The sequence below is a fragment of the Mangifera indica genome, chromosome 7 (genome assembly GCF_011075055.1).
Source record: "Mangifera indica cultivar Alphonso chromosome 7, CATAS_Mindica_2.1, whole genome shotgun sequence".
In the NCBI taxonomy this organism is placed as follows: Eukaryota; Viridiplantae; Streptophyta; class Magnoliopsida; order Sapindales; family Anacardiaceae; genus Mangifera; species Mangifera indica.
Window position 1 is genome coordinate 18,875,583 of NC_058143.1, and position 16,640 is coordinate 18,892,222.

Sequence of the window (16,640 nt, forward strand, 5' to 3'; positions counted from 1 at the left end):
CTTGTCACTTTGGATGATTTATTCCTCATAATTGGTCTAATAGTTTACCTACAATCTGACATGATATTTCTGATTGAAGCACAGTTCAAAATGGTTTAAAACTATTGGATTGTCATCCGATACCACTATTGTCTATGGTCTCAATTTGGTTGGCTTGAAAGGGTGAATCTGACCTAAATTTTAAAATCATGCTTAACTATGAAAATTCAAAAATTGTGTCTGCTAAATATTATGGGTATAGAATCAAATTTCGAGGGATTGACTATTTGAAATACGCATTTTCAATGTTGTATACCTTATTACCCCTCTTCTCACTGAAACATCGCTCATGTTTTAATTTTATTTTAGGCCATATGATTATGTTGCACCGAAAGTTTGATGTAAACCTAATTTTTTATCTATTAATTATTAAAAATTTAAATAATCACTTGTCTATTAAATTTTACTGGTACTGTTATGGGTAAAATCATTATTTAAAAATTTTATTTAAACTCATATTTAGGATTATTCATAAGTTTTTAAATTTTTATTTTTACCTTCTAAACTCATAATTTTTATATTTAAAAACTGACTTTTTCCCTCAAAATTCTAGGGTTACAAAACTCTATCTTTTTTTCATATAAGTTGGCCCATCAGATCTTTAAAAAATTTCAATTGCACCTCAATCTTCCTTTCCCCTTCTCTCCAGCAACGATTTGCCACCACCGACCATCAGTGTATCCCTCCAGCCTTGTTGGTCACTCTTCCTTTTCTTTTCAGTTATCTTTGTTAATCAAAGATGAAGGCTAAGACGGCCAAAGAGAGAAGACCAATCGACTGAAAAGGCAAGAGGAAGAGAGTTGATGATCAGTGATGGCAATTGGTCGTCAAAGATGAAGATTTGAAAACCGAAATTAAATTGAGATTTTTTAAAACTGTGAGGGGGGTGGGACGCAACATTTATGATAAAAAGACAAGGGTTTTAAAACCGTAAATTTGGGAGGAAATGAAGGCACTTTCTAAACTTAAAAAATATAATATTAAAGTGTAGAGATAAAATTTTAAAATTTAAAGATAATTTAAAATATAAATTTAAATAAAAAATTTTTAAAAAGATTTTATTTTTAATAATAATAATAAAATTTAATAAATAAATAAATATTTAATTTTTTTTATAATTAATTAATAAAAAATTAGATTTATTTCAAACTTTAATTAGAAAATAGTCATTTGGCCTTTATTTTTATTGAAATTTGGAACCCTGAAGACGCTGCATCCTTGTGTTGCCACAGGGTTTTGAATAATCAAACAGTTCATTTACAACTCATCTCCCACACCACTCCACACCGCATTCCTATTTCATTTTCAACACCCAAAAAAAAAGGGAGGGTAAGATAATTAATACTGAATAAACTTTTGCCAGTGACTGTCTCCTTGAATTGACCAGGCGAGCTATTCATTGTTGAACCACCTTGAGAGTTGCAGTAGGGCTATTCAGGATTTGAATAAATACAAAAACGGGGGTTGTCTCTAGCAGCTTGGAAGCAACTAATCAGCAGTAATTAATGGTACATTTTATTTGTTAATAATTTCTTGCTATAAACTGCCTACTCCCCCTTCATAAGTAAAATTTTGAATTTAATTATAAAATTTATAATTATTATATTAAATAAATTTAAAATTTTAATTTAAAAATATTATTAAAGGGAAATAAACTTTTATTTTCATGTTTGAAATTTCATTCCTTTATTACTTAAATTATCCTTGAAAAGCTAGCTTTATGAAGAGTTGCTTAATGATCATATGAAATATTTGAATTTAGAAAAACACTTAGATTCCCACAGGCTGGAAAAACTGTAGTCTAGTTTCATAGAACAATGACCATTACCAAATACCAACCATCACCAGACACACCTTCTCCACAGTACACCACCATTATTAATTTGGCATTAGAAGTTGGTGGTGGCGATATGATTGTTTCAATAGAAAAGCACCCAAAATCAATGGAGTTAGAGCAGGGAGGGCTCCCCAAATTTAAGTTTTCTTTTGTAAAATTTTCCATTCTGTCTGTCCACTCTAACAATGAGACAATAACTGGATTCAATTAGAGAAAAGAAAGTAATTTTATCCTTTTTATACATAAATAAAAGAAAAGAAAAGTGCTCCTTTCTGCAATGATGTTCACAATTATGGCTGTAAGTCATTGAGAATACACCGGACCAGCCTCTAACCAATTCAAATAATATATTACTAATAAAATTTTCAATCTGTGTCTCCAAAATTTCTATGCTAAAAAAAGCTAACAAAGTTAATGTTTCTTTCATGGCTCCAAATATACTGGTAGAACTGCCCTTTTGGATCCCCTGCCATGGCCAAAAGTAAAGAAAGATCTTCTAACTCTGTTACTGCAACCTTCAATGGGGCTAACTTCACTGACTTGCCTGTTTTGTTGAAAAGCTTCTTGAATGGCTGAATAGAACTTTGGATCAGCTGATGAATCCATTGAGAATGATCTTCTAATGGGTTCTACTGCAAACCGCTCGTCTTTGTCTCTGATATCAATACATTCATCTCCCATGCTCGTTACTTTATGAAACTTCCTAGCCATTTTATGAACAATTCTCTGTTCTAACTTTCGCGGCGGCGGAGGAGGACTAATTGACCGCCCTGATAAGTCCCCTGAATTCAATCTTTCTTGTGTTGCAAGCAATGTTTGCTCCACAGAGTGATGAGTGCCCAGTTCTATCACAACATAATCCTCATCATTGCTTACGACATTTCCCGTGTATGGATTTGGATCTTGAGGAGTTGAACTGGGTGCGATAATTTGATCAATGGGAAACCTTGTTGTGGATGAAATACTTGTTCTGCAAAGTGGGCAATTTGCATTGTTTTGAAGCCAAACGTCAATGCAATCAATGTGAAAAACATGGCTACAATTTGGTATCATTCTCAGCTTCTCGTCTTCTTGAAACTCGTTCAAACAAACTGCACATTCACAAGAGTTTCTTTCTCCGAATTCCTTGCTGTTGAGTCCTTTACTGAATTGAAATATTGGTAATGATCTTATCACAGACTCATCGAGTCCTCGAACTTCCAGGGCTGGAGGGTACGCCATTAAAGGGTCTTCAGGTCCTCCTCTTTGAGATAAAGAGAATCGCCTTAAGAGATCCATACGGTGCCAATTGAGGCAGCATTTGATTACAAAGATGTAGTAACTCACCAGCAAGAAAGCAGTGGCTAAAATCCCTATAATGGCAATGGCTATAATGGGAAAACTTGTCCCTGAGGAATGCGAGCCAAAGATGGAGCTACTTGGAGTTGTGATAGGAGAAAGAGCTTGTGCCCCCTGGATCATGTAGTGTTTGCTTACAAGATCCATGAAATGAAGAAATGGATTCTCTTAGATCTTGAAAACTCCAAAGATAAATAGATTGACCATTAACAAGAAGAAGCTTAGCAATAAAGAAAGAAACAACCTACCAAGTAGAAGAAGAAGGATATGAACAGAGAGAGAATGGAGAAGAGAGAAAACCCAGAAGACTTAAAACGATGGAAGTCTTAGAGAGAGACAAGAGAGGAAGCTTAAAAATTAGAAGAAAATGTGGCTGAGCAAAGTGTTTGTACATGGTTGGTGAAAATTTCCTCTCAGGTTTCCCACTGGATTTGTTGAAATTGAAGTGCCTCGATTATTGTAAATTTATATTTTTATTATTATAAAAAAAAACAATGGGGAATATATAGAATGGGGGGGCTATCTACCATGGATGATAGGGGCTTAACTACAGACTCCTCAGGGATCAACCTGGTAGGAGACCTAGCCTAGACCAAAAATCATCTTCACCATTTAATTCTATTGTTGTTCAGATGCAAATTTATCATCTTTCTTGATTTGAAGTTTCAACTAATTTCTGCTGCCAATAACTATGCATGTTTCTTATACAAATTTTAGAATCTTAAAACATTATCAACATGTTACTTGTTGAAAATACTAAAAATGAAATTTTGGGTTTTCTTGTCTTGTCATAACCCATTTCACCGTTTGCAATTTCAAGAGTAAAAGGTTGATGTATTTATTTAATAAAAAAAAATTCCTTTTAAATTAATATATATATTATAATATTTAATCTATCTTTTTCTTTTGTAAAATAAAGAATTAATATTTTTTCAATATAGATAATAAAGTCTTGGTATTTCCCATCATGTGGTTCTCATTGCTTACATATAATTCATGTATTCATATATAAACTAACCAATGAGTAGCGAGCTTCCATGGACGAGTCCAGTTTTGAAGATTATAAAAGAAGAAGAAGAGCTTCACTTTCCATGCACTTATTCGTCCTCAAAATCATCATCAATATTCAAAAAGCAAAGAAGTCTCCATGGCACATGCAGCCCACTGAGGCAATCCCTGCTCCAAATCCAGTTATATAAATGGATGGGAACGTTTAGAAGAGAAATGTAGAAGGGGCAAAGGTAGATGCAATAGTCAAAGAGATGGGTCCATATATATATATCTGATTACAAAGGAAGTCAAATCTAATCCTTAAAGAGAGAACACACTAAAAATTAAATTAATCAGGACCGACACTATCCATTCTTTTGCGTGTTGACAATTTTAAGCGCAACCCCATCTCTAAGAAAAAACAGAAAACATAAAAGCATACACAGCCTTCATTTTCAAAAAGTGTGGATTCCCCAGTTCCTTCAGTCAAAGTTTGAGCCCTCTGCCGAAGAAACAAGAAAATTCCCTTTACTTTTCTGCTCTGTTTTCCAACTTCTTTCGTTCACATCACCATCACCCCCTCTCACCTTTTGCATATTTTTTTTTTCCGTATTTCTCTTACAAATTTAAACAAATGTTTGAGTGTATCTATCTGAAGATTGATAAAACTTGTTACCTTGGGATTGGATACACATGTTGTATAAACCAACACTCTTATAGCTTTATTATTATTATTATTATTATTTTCTGTATATCCTTTTCAAAACTAAATGAACCCACCATGTGTAACTTGTTCATCAAGCTTATTTATTATAGTCAATCTATGGAAATTCAAGTGTTTAACAGAGGTGAAGCATATGATCATAGATGCAGCAGCTATAAAACTATTGGAAAATGTATAAATAAGGAAGAGGTGGCATGGCACATGGTTGGACTGAGGCAACAGCTGTTGAAGGTTGAGTTACCTTTGGAAGAGGAGATGGGAGTATCAGAATACTCTATAAAACAAATTGAATGAGTTTGTACTTGTTTGTCTGTCGAATTTTTTTTCAATAGTTGGTCAGTTTGACTCTGTTTATTTCTATCAATTTTTCACAACTGCAAAATGTTTGCATTGGTCAGACACATCGAGGTTAATTATTTATACTTAGATATATGCATCAATGTAGAATAAAATAATATATTAAGGACCTGTAACATCTGAACATGGATGGCCTTTACATATTAATAATACTTTATGTATTAAATAATTTTAAATTATAAATAAAATAATTAAATCATTTATTTATAAAATAAAACATTAATATATTTATATATATATATATATTAAGACCAAATAAAAGTATATACAATCAAATTGATTTGAGTATTATTATGTTTGAATTTGGCCTAATAAAGTTTAAGTAAATAATTTTTGAATTCGAGAAATGTGTTAATGACTCAAATTCAACTAAAATATTATAATTAAAATAACTGTTTTTAAGTTAATACTGTCAAGTAAAACTTAATTAATACAAAAGAAGAGAAGAATTTTAGAGGAAACAAAAGGTCGTCGATGGAAAGGGTAGGCATATCATCATTTTCACATCATATCACGTGGGGATGGTCACGTGAGTTCACGGGACATTTATTACAGCGTTTGAGAAAATTTTACAAACGTGGGGCAGAGTTGCACGTGTTTTCACGTGCTTTGTTAACCGTCCATGCAAAAAGTTTCCCTTTTAGTCAATTTTACCACGTACGGTCACATCAGTCAATTTGCCTAGGGATTTGACTTTTGACTCATGGGGCCCACTTTTTAATTACTATTATAAAATAATCCTAAAAATTATTTAATTTTGAGCCTTGGGCCGATTGTACTGAAAGAGAAATCAAAGAAACAGCCCCACTCATTACTTGGGCCACTCTGAAAAAGCCTGCGGAAACCCATGAATACTTTAATTTCAAATACGACCCAAGCTGGTTTGGTAGAATTGTCAGTTTGTCTTATTAAATCATGTCGAATTAACTCGATCATATTAAAAATTACCAACTCTAGTTTGGCTCCACACCCTCAGCAATTTGCTTGCTTTACAAGAATACTGAGTTAAAAAAAAAAAAAGCAACCCCACCATACAAGGAATTGCCCACGAGTTGAGAATCATCCCAACCTTAATCACTAACTATGTACTAGTCATTTCAATCTTGTGTTATATCTTCTCAAATTTCTATTTAGATTCTAGGCCAAACGACTATTTCCCACCCAAATTATGTTGAATTCTCAAAGTTCTCCCCATTAACTATGAAAATATTGTTTACTCACCCATGAACAGTTAAAATTAACGATAATAAGGATAAAATCATTATTTTATATTTAATTTTAAAAATAAACTTAAATATGATTTCATTTCCCCCCTAAATTTAAAAAACTAATTTTTCTCCCCTAAGCCAAGTTTGAAAAGATCACATTTCTCCCCTAGGGTTTAGTTTCCAAACGCGTTCACTTTCTCCGGCGCCATCGTCGGCCGTCTCTCCCTCCCGACGGTTTCTCTTCCACCGACGGCCTGCCTCAACTCCACCCCAACCCATCCAACACAGAGAAACGTCTTCTGGGAAGAGAAATCATCTTCCCAGACGATGAAGATGAGATCGATCGACCTCGTCTTCATCATCTGGGAAGACGATTTTTGTTCCCAAACGACGTTTCTCGATGTCGGATGGGTTGGGGTGGAGTTGAAGGGGCCTATCAGTGGAAGAGATAGCCGACGATGGCGTCGGAGAAAGTGAACGTGTTTGGAAACAAAACCCTAGGGGGGGAAATGTGATATTTTCAAACTTGGCTTAGAGCAAAAAAATTAGTTTTTAAACTTTTAGGGGGGGAAAATGAGATTAAATTTTCAGGGGTTAGGGTTTTGTTAAATTTAACTGGTCATTGATGGGTAAACGGTATTTTTATCATTAATGAGGGAAACTTTGATAATTCAGCATAGTTTGGGTGGGAAATAGTCCTTTGGCCTAGATTCTAACTTTAATGGTGGTAATAGAAAATAAATCTTGTAAACAGAAGAAATTAAAATATTAAATTTTATAACATCATTTTATACCTTCTCTAAACTATATATATATATGAAATTAGCTAGAGTTTAATAGCTTTAAATATGTCTTCGCAGCAAGTAAAGAAATGAAAATAACAAAGAAGGGGACAAAGACGAAGAATAACCATGGCTGTTTTAAAAATTATATTTCCAATATTATTTATTGAGTATATATATATATATATATATATATATATATATATATATATATATTATATAATTTAGATAAATAGATTATGTGTTATTATTAAATTATCAAATCACATGATAATAAATTATCTATATACCTAAATTGTATATAAAAAACGTGTATATATAATTTTATTGTTATTTATTTCTTTAATACTCCATAATCTGTACGTACTGCGTCTATGCTTTTTTCCCAAATCAAAACAACCAATGGTTGACCTAAATAAATTAAGCATGAGTTGGTGAATGAAAAGTCATTTGTCATATGTATATATATGTCCCTCGAATCGCCAGCTTGATGACATTGATATAAAAATATATGATTGATTTTGACTCAGCAAAATATTATGCGACGTTGAGGATCACATTTTAGATTAGGGCTTGCATGCTAACACATTTTGCTGTGCAGGAAGACAACTCAATGTTTCCTTGATGATCTCCACAGAGAATTATCATCATGGCTCTTAGCTGGTTTTTATCATATTAAACGTTTTAATAGGCTTAAATGGAGATCATACCAATTTCTAAGCCAGAAAAATATGTTAAACTACCAACAGACAGATAATACTGATAGTTTAATGTGATCAGAATTAAGCGCCGCTATTTATATGTACTGTTTTAATTCATGATTTTAAGTATTATACAGTTTGCTCTTCATCATAATCAAAAGCCAATAATTATATATTTGTGACATCCTTAAGCAAATCTCACATCGGTGAAACATGAAAGAGATGTTGAATCTGTCTATATATCTCATATCAATTAAGAATAAGAGCATTTGACTGGTTAAATAGTTTGTAAGTTTTTTAAACTGTCAAAATATTTTTTGAACTATGTGTAAGTAATATCTTAACTGTGGATCGTGTTATTAAACAAGAGATGTTACAATATTACTCTTTCAGGCTTCCATCAGTGTTAGGGCTAATTTCCAGCAAAGTTAATTATAGAAATAAAATATAAAACAGTAGGGGAAATGGGACACAAGCTCATATATCATTAAATTATGTATTTACAAATTAATGGGAGATTAGCATGCAGTTTGATCTTCAAGTAATAACTGAAACACATTTAAACTATGATATATCCACTTTTCCTGATTAGAAAAGTCATTAGGTGTAACAATAACAATTAAGAAATTATCTTTTGATTTAAGCCTTTTGCTCCATAGGCATGCCAGAGAAATGGGTTGTTTTTCGTTTTTCGTTTATCGTTAATTATATTTTGCATAAGTGATTAAAAATTAATCAGGGTGAGACAACGTTCCCAAAACAAAACCCTACCCACGATAATTTTCTCTCAGTAGTATTATGAGTATTTTGACAAAAACCTGCGGCATCAGCATTTGATAAAGCAAGGTCGTTGATGATTCATCAAAGAGGTGGGCTTTTCACCACTTTCGGCTGGATATCAAATATCGGAAGCACAAATTAAGATACACGTTTCAATGATAAAGATTTGGAAATTTGACTGGTTAAAGTCAAGAAACGTGCACATAAATAAAAAAATTTTGGGACCCTAGCTATAGAAGTCAGAATAATTCTTATTCTTTGATTCATTAATTAGGGTTCTTCAACTTCGAATCAACCAGAAAATTAGGCAGTCAAATTAAGAATTCACTGCTGCATGGATGGAGCATCAACAAATACATATCACCTGTGTGCTAAGTTTTTGGTTATAATTAGTTTATTAAGATGCTTAATTTCCCTTTCAAAGGTATAACCCAAGTTACGTTCCCCCTTCAATATGATTAACTCTTACATTAGCAAAAATTCTGATTCTCGCCCACACTAAATCAAGAATCAAATCCATTTTTCAACGCCAAAAAGAAGCGAACAAATCCAATCACCTGGAAATGGAGTCCACAGACTTCATATAATAAATGTTACGTAAGGAACAAAGTAAAGAGAAATTTAAACTTCAAAAACCCAACTGGGGAATATTGAATTTTGGGATTATTTACATGGGAAAAAATAATCAAAGATCATATTATTAGCCTATAATTTGGTAATATTATTCTTATACGTAAGCCTAAGGCAGCTCATGAATTCATCAGCGAGTGCGACAGTAGCCTCAAAAAATCTTGGTTCTTGTATTGTCTTTTTTGGCTTCATTAATTGAAAACTTTATTAATTTATGACTCGTAAAAGTGACATCTTGAAAGACAACATGGAAGCTCAAAAGCCATCGTGCACCTTGACTAAGCCAGATACATTGGACTCAAATAAACTTCTGTCATTATAGAAACTTCTAATAAACACGAGGGGACTCTTTTTGCCCACAGAATCCTCTACGTGGATCAATTTTGGACCCACTAATTTGCCAAATTCGTTGCCTTTTACCTCTCATATATATATGCTGTTTCCAAGTACATGAGCCATGCAACACAAGAACAAATTAAACATAAACATTTCAACCATGGATCAGGAGGACTCTAGAGGAAAGCCTAATGAGGGAAGCGGGGAGGTGAAATACAGAGGCGTTAGACGGAGGCCATGGGGGAAGTTTGCGGCGGAGATACGAGACTCCAACCGCCACGGCCAACGCATGTGGCTTGGAACTTTTAACACTGCTGAGGAGGCGGCGCGAGCATATGATAGAGCTGCTTATGCTATGAGGGGTCACTTAGCCATTCTTAATTTTCCTCATGAGTACCCTATGTCAAGTGGTTCTTCTAGTTCTACTCAATCTTCATCATCATCATCATCTTCGTCTTCAACTGGGCATGGAAAGCAGGTCTTCGAGTTTGAGTACCTTGATGATAAGTTGCTGGAAGAACTTCTCGAGCAAGGAGAGAAAAATAACAAGAAATGATGACCATTTCTGGACCATAGAGAGCTCAGATTTTTGTTATAAAAACACAATAAGGTCATTTTTCTAATTTTGATTGTGTATGCAAAGGGTCAGTAAACTGGGCTGCATTATCTCATAATACATATTTTTTTAACTGCTGTTTAGCTCTCACCATAGCTACAGATCGAGCTTAAATAAAGTGTTTTAAGATCCTAATATATATAAAGTATTCAAGAGACAGGGGAGGGCTAACCCCCAGTTGTGTAGCCCACAAAAATAACCAGACACTCACAGATAATATAACCATGTTTGGAAATTTTAATGTATCTCCTATTGCTAACCTTCTTGACAATTGGCTAAACGAAACTGAGAAGCAGCTTGGCGCTTTCCCCTTTGTCAGTACTTGTGTTTCTGGGCAATATTGTTGCAGGTGTCCTTCGTCGAAGTATATATATATATTTTTTTAACTTGTAAGACGCTTTGAGCCACCAATCCTTTGTGTATGTTAGTTCGGAGGCAGCCGGCTCCCATTTCTAAGGTATATACCATTTAACTGTCAAATCTCAGCACTTTGGAATATCGGCAATGCTGGGAAGTTGAATAGCAGATTGATGACTCTGTTTCGAAAATTTTCAAGAAAGGTTGTGGGCATGTTTGAGAGTGATGCATGTCTCCTAGCTATCTTTCAATATCACTCTCTGATTTGCTTTGAAGCATGACCAACACCCAACATAATGAAAGAAAAAAATAAACCAGCTCCAGCTATTGGCCCAATAATTAATTTTGAAGGGAAAGTGATCTTGTGTCAGCGTAATGCAAGATTTTTGTTTGCTAGTCGTGGTGGTGGCAGTTGCCTGCCTAACCGGTAGAATAATAAAATAAATAAATTATTGTCATTCAGGCGGTTGTTAGGCTTATAAAAATTAACGACAGAATAGCAGCGGAGAAGGAGAGGAGCAACACAGGAAGAGAGAAAATTAATTTTATATATACTAAAAATTAAGAGCACAAGGGGCAAACCCCCATTAATGGTAGAAGGACCAGACAAGAAGGTTCAAAATCTTTCTCTTTACAAATGTTGTGTCAATTTTGAGAGAGTCCACCTAATACAAAAATATAATGACAATAACAATTATAAGCAACTCCTCTTTAACTTCAACCCCAATTGGAGAACAACACTAAAGTAAAAAATGGGAGTTCAATTAAACAACGATTTAAAATCTATTAACAAAATTCAACACAAAAGATGAAAATAAAAACAATTGTCAAATAACTTGAAACTGTGGTGGAATCTCAAATCAGGAGGTTATGTCACAAATTTTAGCTCAAACAAACTAGATTATAAATATAAGTAATGATAGTCTTGCAGGAATTATGTTGTTAGTGAAATATCTGATTATTTCGTTCATACCATAAAAAATAAATAATTGTTAATCAAATTAACCATGCAAGGATATGTTTCGAAGTCACCTTTGTTAGTAGAGCAAAAAGAACAATGTGAGAACAGACCAAACCACAAGTGTTTTGACTAGGAGTTTTCTCTAGATATAAGAGAAACACAGCTAAAGTGGAGATGCCCGTGGGATTCAAAAGAGGATATACATAACACACAAATGATGCAATAAGGCCATGATTCTAGAGATAGTCTATGGCGTGAAGTCTCCCTAGGGATGCCAATCAAACAACAAAGGAGTTTCTCATGATGATGTCCCTTAATAGGATAACATATTCAAGAAAGAGAGACCAGTAACGCACAATGGACAGGCTGAGATTGATTACGTTTTGATGTTACAAATAATTTATCATTTTTATTTGTTGATTAATGATATATTTGATGAAGTTTAGGTTTTTAACGTGCACATATAATTTTTAATCATTAAACCTTTTCAGAACAATATAAAATTATATCAATATTAAATGTAAAACGTTTTAATTACCTATGTTGAAATGGGATAAAGAATAATATTGTGATCACCTAATCCTCATTAGGTTAGAAAATAGTTGTTTGAAATCAAGGCTATACGTATGTATATATGTATGTATGTATGCATTTATTTAGAGGTCTAGTATATTTTCCAAACCATTAAACATGTACAATTTCCGTTTATAGGAGCTGGACTTGAGAAAATGACTAAGCTGAGATAAATAAGGGTCAAGATTGGATAAAAATACCAAGAAGTAGGGTTAAAAGTAGCTTTTAAGTATAAAGAAATTAGCACAGAGAAATGAGGATCGCTTATGTGGCCAGAATAGTCCAACCCAAAAGGAGAAAAAAGGGCACAGAGAAAACATGTCTAAGAAGAGTGTGTACATGCACGACCTCTTATTCATCAAGTAAAATTCTTTTTAATTCCAGAATTCTCGTTCAATGTTTTCTTTCTCTCGTCTAAAAGTTCAATTATTTCAACTCTAAAAAATCACTGAAGATCTTCAAATATTACTATGGATAAGACTTGAACACACTAGTTTTTATAAAAAGAGAGAAAAGGTAAAATCATTGGAATTTTATTTTTTTTAAAAAGGGTTTCTTTCCAATGAATTTTCTATTTTCTCAGTAATGAAAAAAATTATTTTGTAGCTCCCTTATTTGACTTCCCCACTAACTTTCTAATTAGTTTTACAAAGAGAGTTATTTACCTCTTGTAATTCCCTTTATTAATCTCCCTAACTGAATAAAACACAGTTTAGGGAAACATTTTGTCTCCTCTCCATCTCAATTGTATAAACTCCTTCTCATAAAATTATTTCCATTAAAAGAGTCCTGTAAACCATAAATTGTTCTTTCTGTCAAAACATGTTAAAGTGATAGAGCTTTGGGCAAATATTCTTAAGCTATATTTAGGTGGGAATCAGATATCTTGGTTTTTTGGGTGAAAAATTACAATTAATTAATTAGCTTTGGATACATAAAGATGGGTATACACATTTATATTTATAAGTAAAAAAATGGACAATTAATTTTGTAAACAAGTTCTTTTCATGAAATTAATATTATTATTTATTTGTATGATCATTCATAATTAGAATATGTATATATATATATATATATATATATATATATATATATATATATATATATATATATATATATATATATATATATATATGAAAAGGCTTTGAAATACTGTGAAACCGTTTGCTAATTGATGTTATAGATCTCAAAATGCTTTACGTATCAAATGATCCTTATGAACTATCTGGTTTTACTTATACTATTTTCAGTAATTTCAATTTAACATGGAAATTGAATTTTCTTGTTTTGAAAGGAATATGTGCTAATTCCTTTTTTTCTTTTAAAGTTTTGAGCCAAAAAATATTATAATTTGAACTGACATAAACCTTGCCAATGTTTACAAGATATGGAATATCATGATATTAATTCAAGGGTGTCCTCTTATTATCATTTAAACTATTAGCAAGCTATCAACTATGTGTTTTCACAAGAAGAGACCTTCCTTCCCAAATTATATTGATTTATCAAAAAAAAGTAGACATCTTTTATTATCTCAAAATGATATGATCTTGTTGTGGAATACCCAAACCCAAAAATAAAACAAACAAGTTCAAAAGAAAGTCTAAAACAAAGAACTTAAGAATATTTGGTTTGATGTAATCCAAAGTTATCAATCTATTATTACAATTATGTGGTTTTTGGAAAAGTAAAATAACAAAACTCTTTATAATTGCTAAATCCAAAAAATTTAATTATACATACCCTTTAAATAGTCACTAACTATTCTATCTTGGATCCTCAGTACCTCTATTAAATCTTTTAATAACTTTTATTATTTTATCATGAATCTCAAAACCCTTGATATATCCTTTAATAACCTCTCATTATTCTATTAGTGTTTCTCATGATTTGAAATTGTCTAACTTAGTTAAAATAAAATAAGCTATTTACCAATCTAGTAAACACACATTTGGAACAAAAATTTTCACAAATCTTCTTGAATAAACAAGATTTGAGACACAACACTAACAGATCTCAAGATGATCACAATGAAATATAGTGTACCTCGATATACAAACATGGTAATAATTTTATCAAGCAGTAGATCAACATGTGTAAAGATGAGTATATAGATTTAGGATGTTGTTTCTTATTTCATATGGCAGTTGATTTATCAAGTTAATTCAGTTATTGCATCATTCTATATATCACTAAGAAATTATTGCTAACTCAATTGACATTGTTTCAAATTAGGTTTTGAATAAGCATCTATTATACACATACTTATCTTCATGTCCTTACGCTTGGCTTCCTTTATGCAAATTGCAGTGGAATACCAGGAAAGGAGATTATAAAGATAATACTTTGATGCCATTATAATCCAGAATCATCTTCTTTAATACCTTTTTCTTCAAGAGTAACTAGATATGAAATCTTGACAGTATATTTGGGGATATGTACGATTTCCAAATTAGGTAAAACAAGATTATACCAAATCCACAAAAAGTCCGAACTTTATTCTTGTCAAGGGCTTCATCCAAATGAGCATTTTGGAGATAGTATTTCAGCTTAACTAAATTAAATTACAACATATAAAAACATGGTTTTACCTCTAAGCACATACAGTACACTGTTGATTTGATCATCAAGTTTGTGAATTGTGATTGCCGAACACCCATGATTCCCTTTGCTCTTTTTCCGATGAAGATCGCTAACAAGTAATTTGAAAGCAGTTAAAGCCCTCGTTGATTCCACCTCTCAGGCCTCAATCTTCCATTTTCACTTCAGAAACGCAATGCCAACAACAGCAATAAAGCATAGATAAATTAACACCCAGATGCAGACTCCGTCTTAGTTGATATATAACACGATTTAAGATGTTCTCCAAGAAGTTTCTAATCCCTGAAAATGCATGAAGAGCACAAAACAACTTAGTTCCATTTTCTGTGACAACAACATTCGGTGACATGCCATTTTGAATGGAAAATTTCTAGTTGTAGTTTCATGAACTTATAAGTTTTTTACATATATAAGAACGAATTAAATTGACAGAATGCAAGAATTTGATTGTATTAAATCCATAGAAAACCTAGGTACTCGCTGGATGCATCTTTTTAATACTCTCTACAATACACACACACACACAGACACACACACCTTTTACCTTTAGGGCATATATTATAGAACACCTTCTATGAAATTGAAAGCTTTGATTCTAGTATTTAAAATGCCATTAAAGTCGAATTAGATTACCCGTAAGCCATTAAAGTCGAATTAGATTACCCGTAATAAGTTATATTTGCTTAATTCACCTCTCCTATTATACATTCACCATTCCTCACCAAAAGCTGAAGGGAAAATAGCACAACTACATTGTTTAGATCAGTACTTTGTAATGAGTTATTATAAGAAACTCAAGATCTTGGTTTTAAGCAAGTGTACAGTACCAAAACCTCAAGATTCAATCTCTATTTCTCTTCTTCTTTTCTTCTTCTGATTCAAGCATCTCCTCCAAGACCTTATCATCCAAATACTCGAACTCGAAAACTGGTCTTTGTTGTCCACCCGAAGAAGTTCCCCTCTCAAAACCCTCACTCGGTTGAGAACTAGAGGATGAAGAAGAAGAAGACGAAAATGTAACAGACGATGAAGGACGATACTGAGGAGCAGACCCCATAAGTTGAGAATAATACTCATTAGGGAAGTTGAGAATAGCAAGATGACCTCTGAGATTAAACGCCGCACGATCATAAGCACGAGCAGCATCTTCAGCAGTGTCAAATGTCCCTAACCACAACCGAGCTCCTTGTCTTGAAGGGTCTCGAATCTCTGCAGCAAACTTTCCCCAAGGTCTTCTTCGAACTCCTCGATATCGAACTTCTTCTTTATTTCCCTTCTCTTCTTTGCCTTTATCCTCCATAGCTAACCCTTTTCTTTTTAGGTTAAAACAAAAGAAATACAACGACTAAGCTTAACCTAGCTTAGTCTTTTTTTAAAGCTATAGTTTCAAACTTGGTTGCTTGTTAGCCATCTCAATTTAAACCCATCTAAGGGTGAAGTAAGATCTGACGTTAAAAATGAATTGTCTAGAACGTGGATTGACCAAGTCGGAAAATATAATATAATTTTTTTAATTCTTCTTCTAGGAAGGTTCTTGCTAGCAGTATAAGATTTGGATTGTTCGACCTTTCCTATGACTAATGGATCTCCTTTTTTTCGATAAGCATTTTTTCTTTATTTCATTCATGATAAGGAGGATTCTTTTAATCTGGCTCGGATTCTTCTTTATTTTGATGGAAAATATGGAAGAATCAAATGGATTTTGTAGCTTAACATTTGTGGTCAATAGAAACATGAATTTTACTATTTGGTGGCGACTTTCGGTCTCATAGATATGCCAAGTAAAAAAGCATCCATGGATACCCAAATC

The 16,640-nt window shown here is 32.8% G+C and overlaps 3 protein-coding genes across 3 annotated transcripts; 1 reads left to right on the forward strand and 2 right to left on the reverse strand.

The window, feature by feature from the left end:
* Window positions 1–1,988: 1,988 nt before the first annotated feature.
* LOC123220235 (RING-H2 finger protein ATL16-like) lies at window positions 1,989–3,794 on the reverse strand. The gene has a single exon (XM_044642320.1). The coding sequence runs from the start codon at window positions 3,359–3,361 to the stop codon at window positions 2,300–2,302; it is 1,062 nt and encodes a 353-aa protein (XP_044498255.1). The 5' UTR covers window positions 3,362–3,794; the 3' UTR covers window positions 1,989–2,299.
* Window positions 3,795–9,829: 6,035 nt separating this feature from the next.
* On the forward strand, window positions 9,830–10,583 carry LOC123220628 (ethylene-responsive transcription factor ERF096-like). Its single transcript, XM_044643163.1, has one exon. The coding sequence runs from the start codon at window positions 9,844–9,846 to the stop codon at window positions 10,276–10,278; it is 435 nt and encodes a 144-aa protein (XP_044499098.1). The 5' UTR covers window positions 9,830–9,843; the 3' UTR covers window positions 10,279–10,583.
* Window positions 10,584–14,706: 4,123 nt separating this feature from the next.
* On the reverse strand, window positions 14,707–16,203 carry LOC123220627 (ethylene-responsive transcription factor ERF098-like). The gene is made up of 2 exons (XM_044643162.1): window positions 15,658–16,203; window positions 14,707–15,112 (listed from the first exon to the last, which is right to left on the reverse strand). Exon 1 carries the CDS (start codon window positions 16,128–16,130, stop codon window positions 15,672–15,674), a length of 459 nt encoding a protein of 152 aa, XP_044499097.1. The 5' UTR covers window positions 16,131–16,203; the 3' UTR covers window positions 14,707–15,112; window positions 15,658–15,671.
* Between the last annotated feature and the right edge of the window lie 437 nt (window positions 16,204–16,640).

Bases quoted from the DNA above. Each gene is read 5' to 3' on its own strand.
- LOC123220627 (XM_044643162.1), bottom strand. From the start codon at position 16,130: ATGGAGGATAAAGGCAAAGAAGAGAAGGGAAATAAAGAAGAAGTTCGA.
- LOC123220628 (XM_044643163.1), top strand. From the start codon at position 9,844: ATGCAACACAAGAACAAATTAAACATAAACATTTCAACCATGGATCAG.
- LOC123220235 (XM_044642320.1), bottom strand. From the start codon at position 3,361: ATGGATCTTGTAAGCAAACACTACATGATCCAGGGGGCACAAGCTCTT.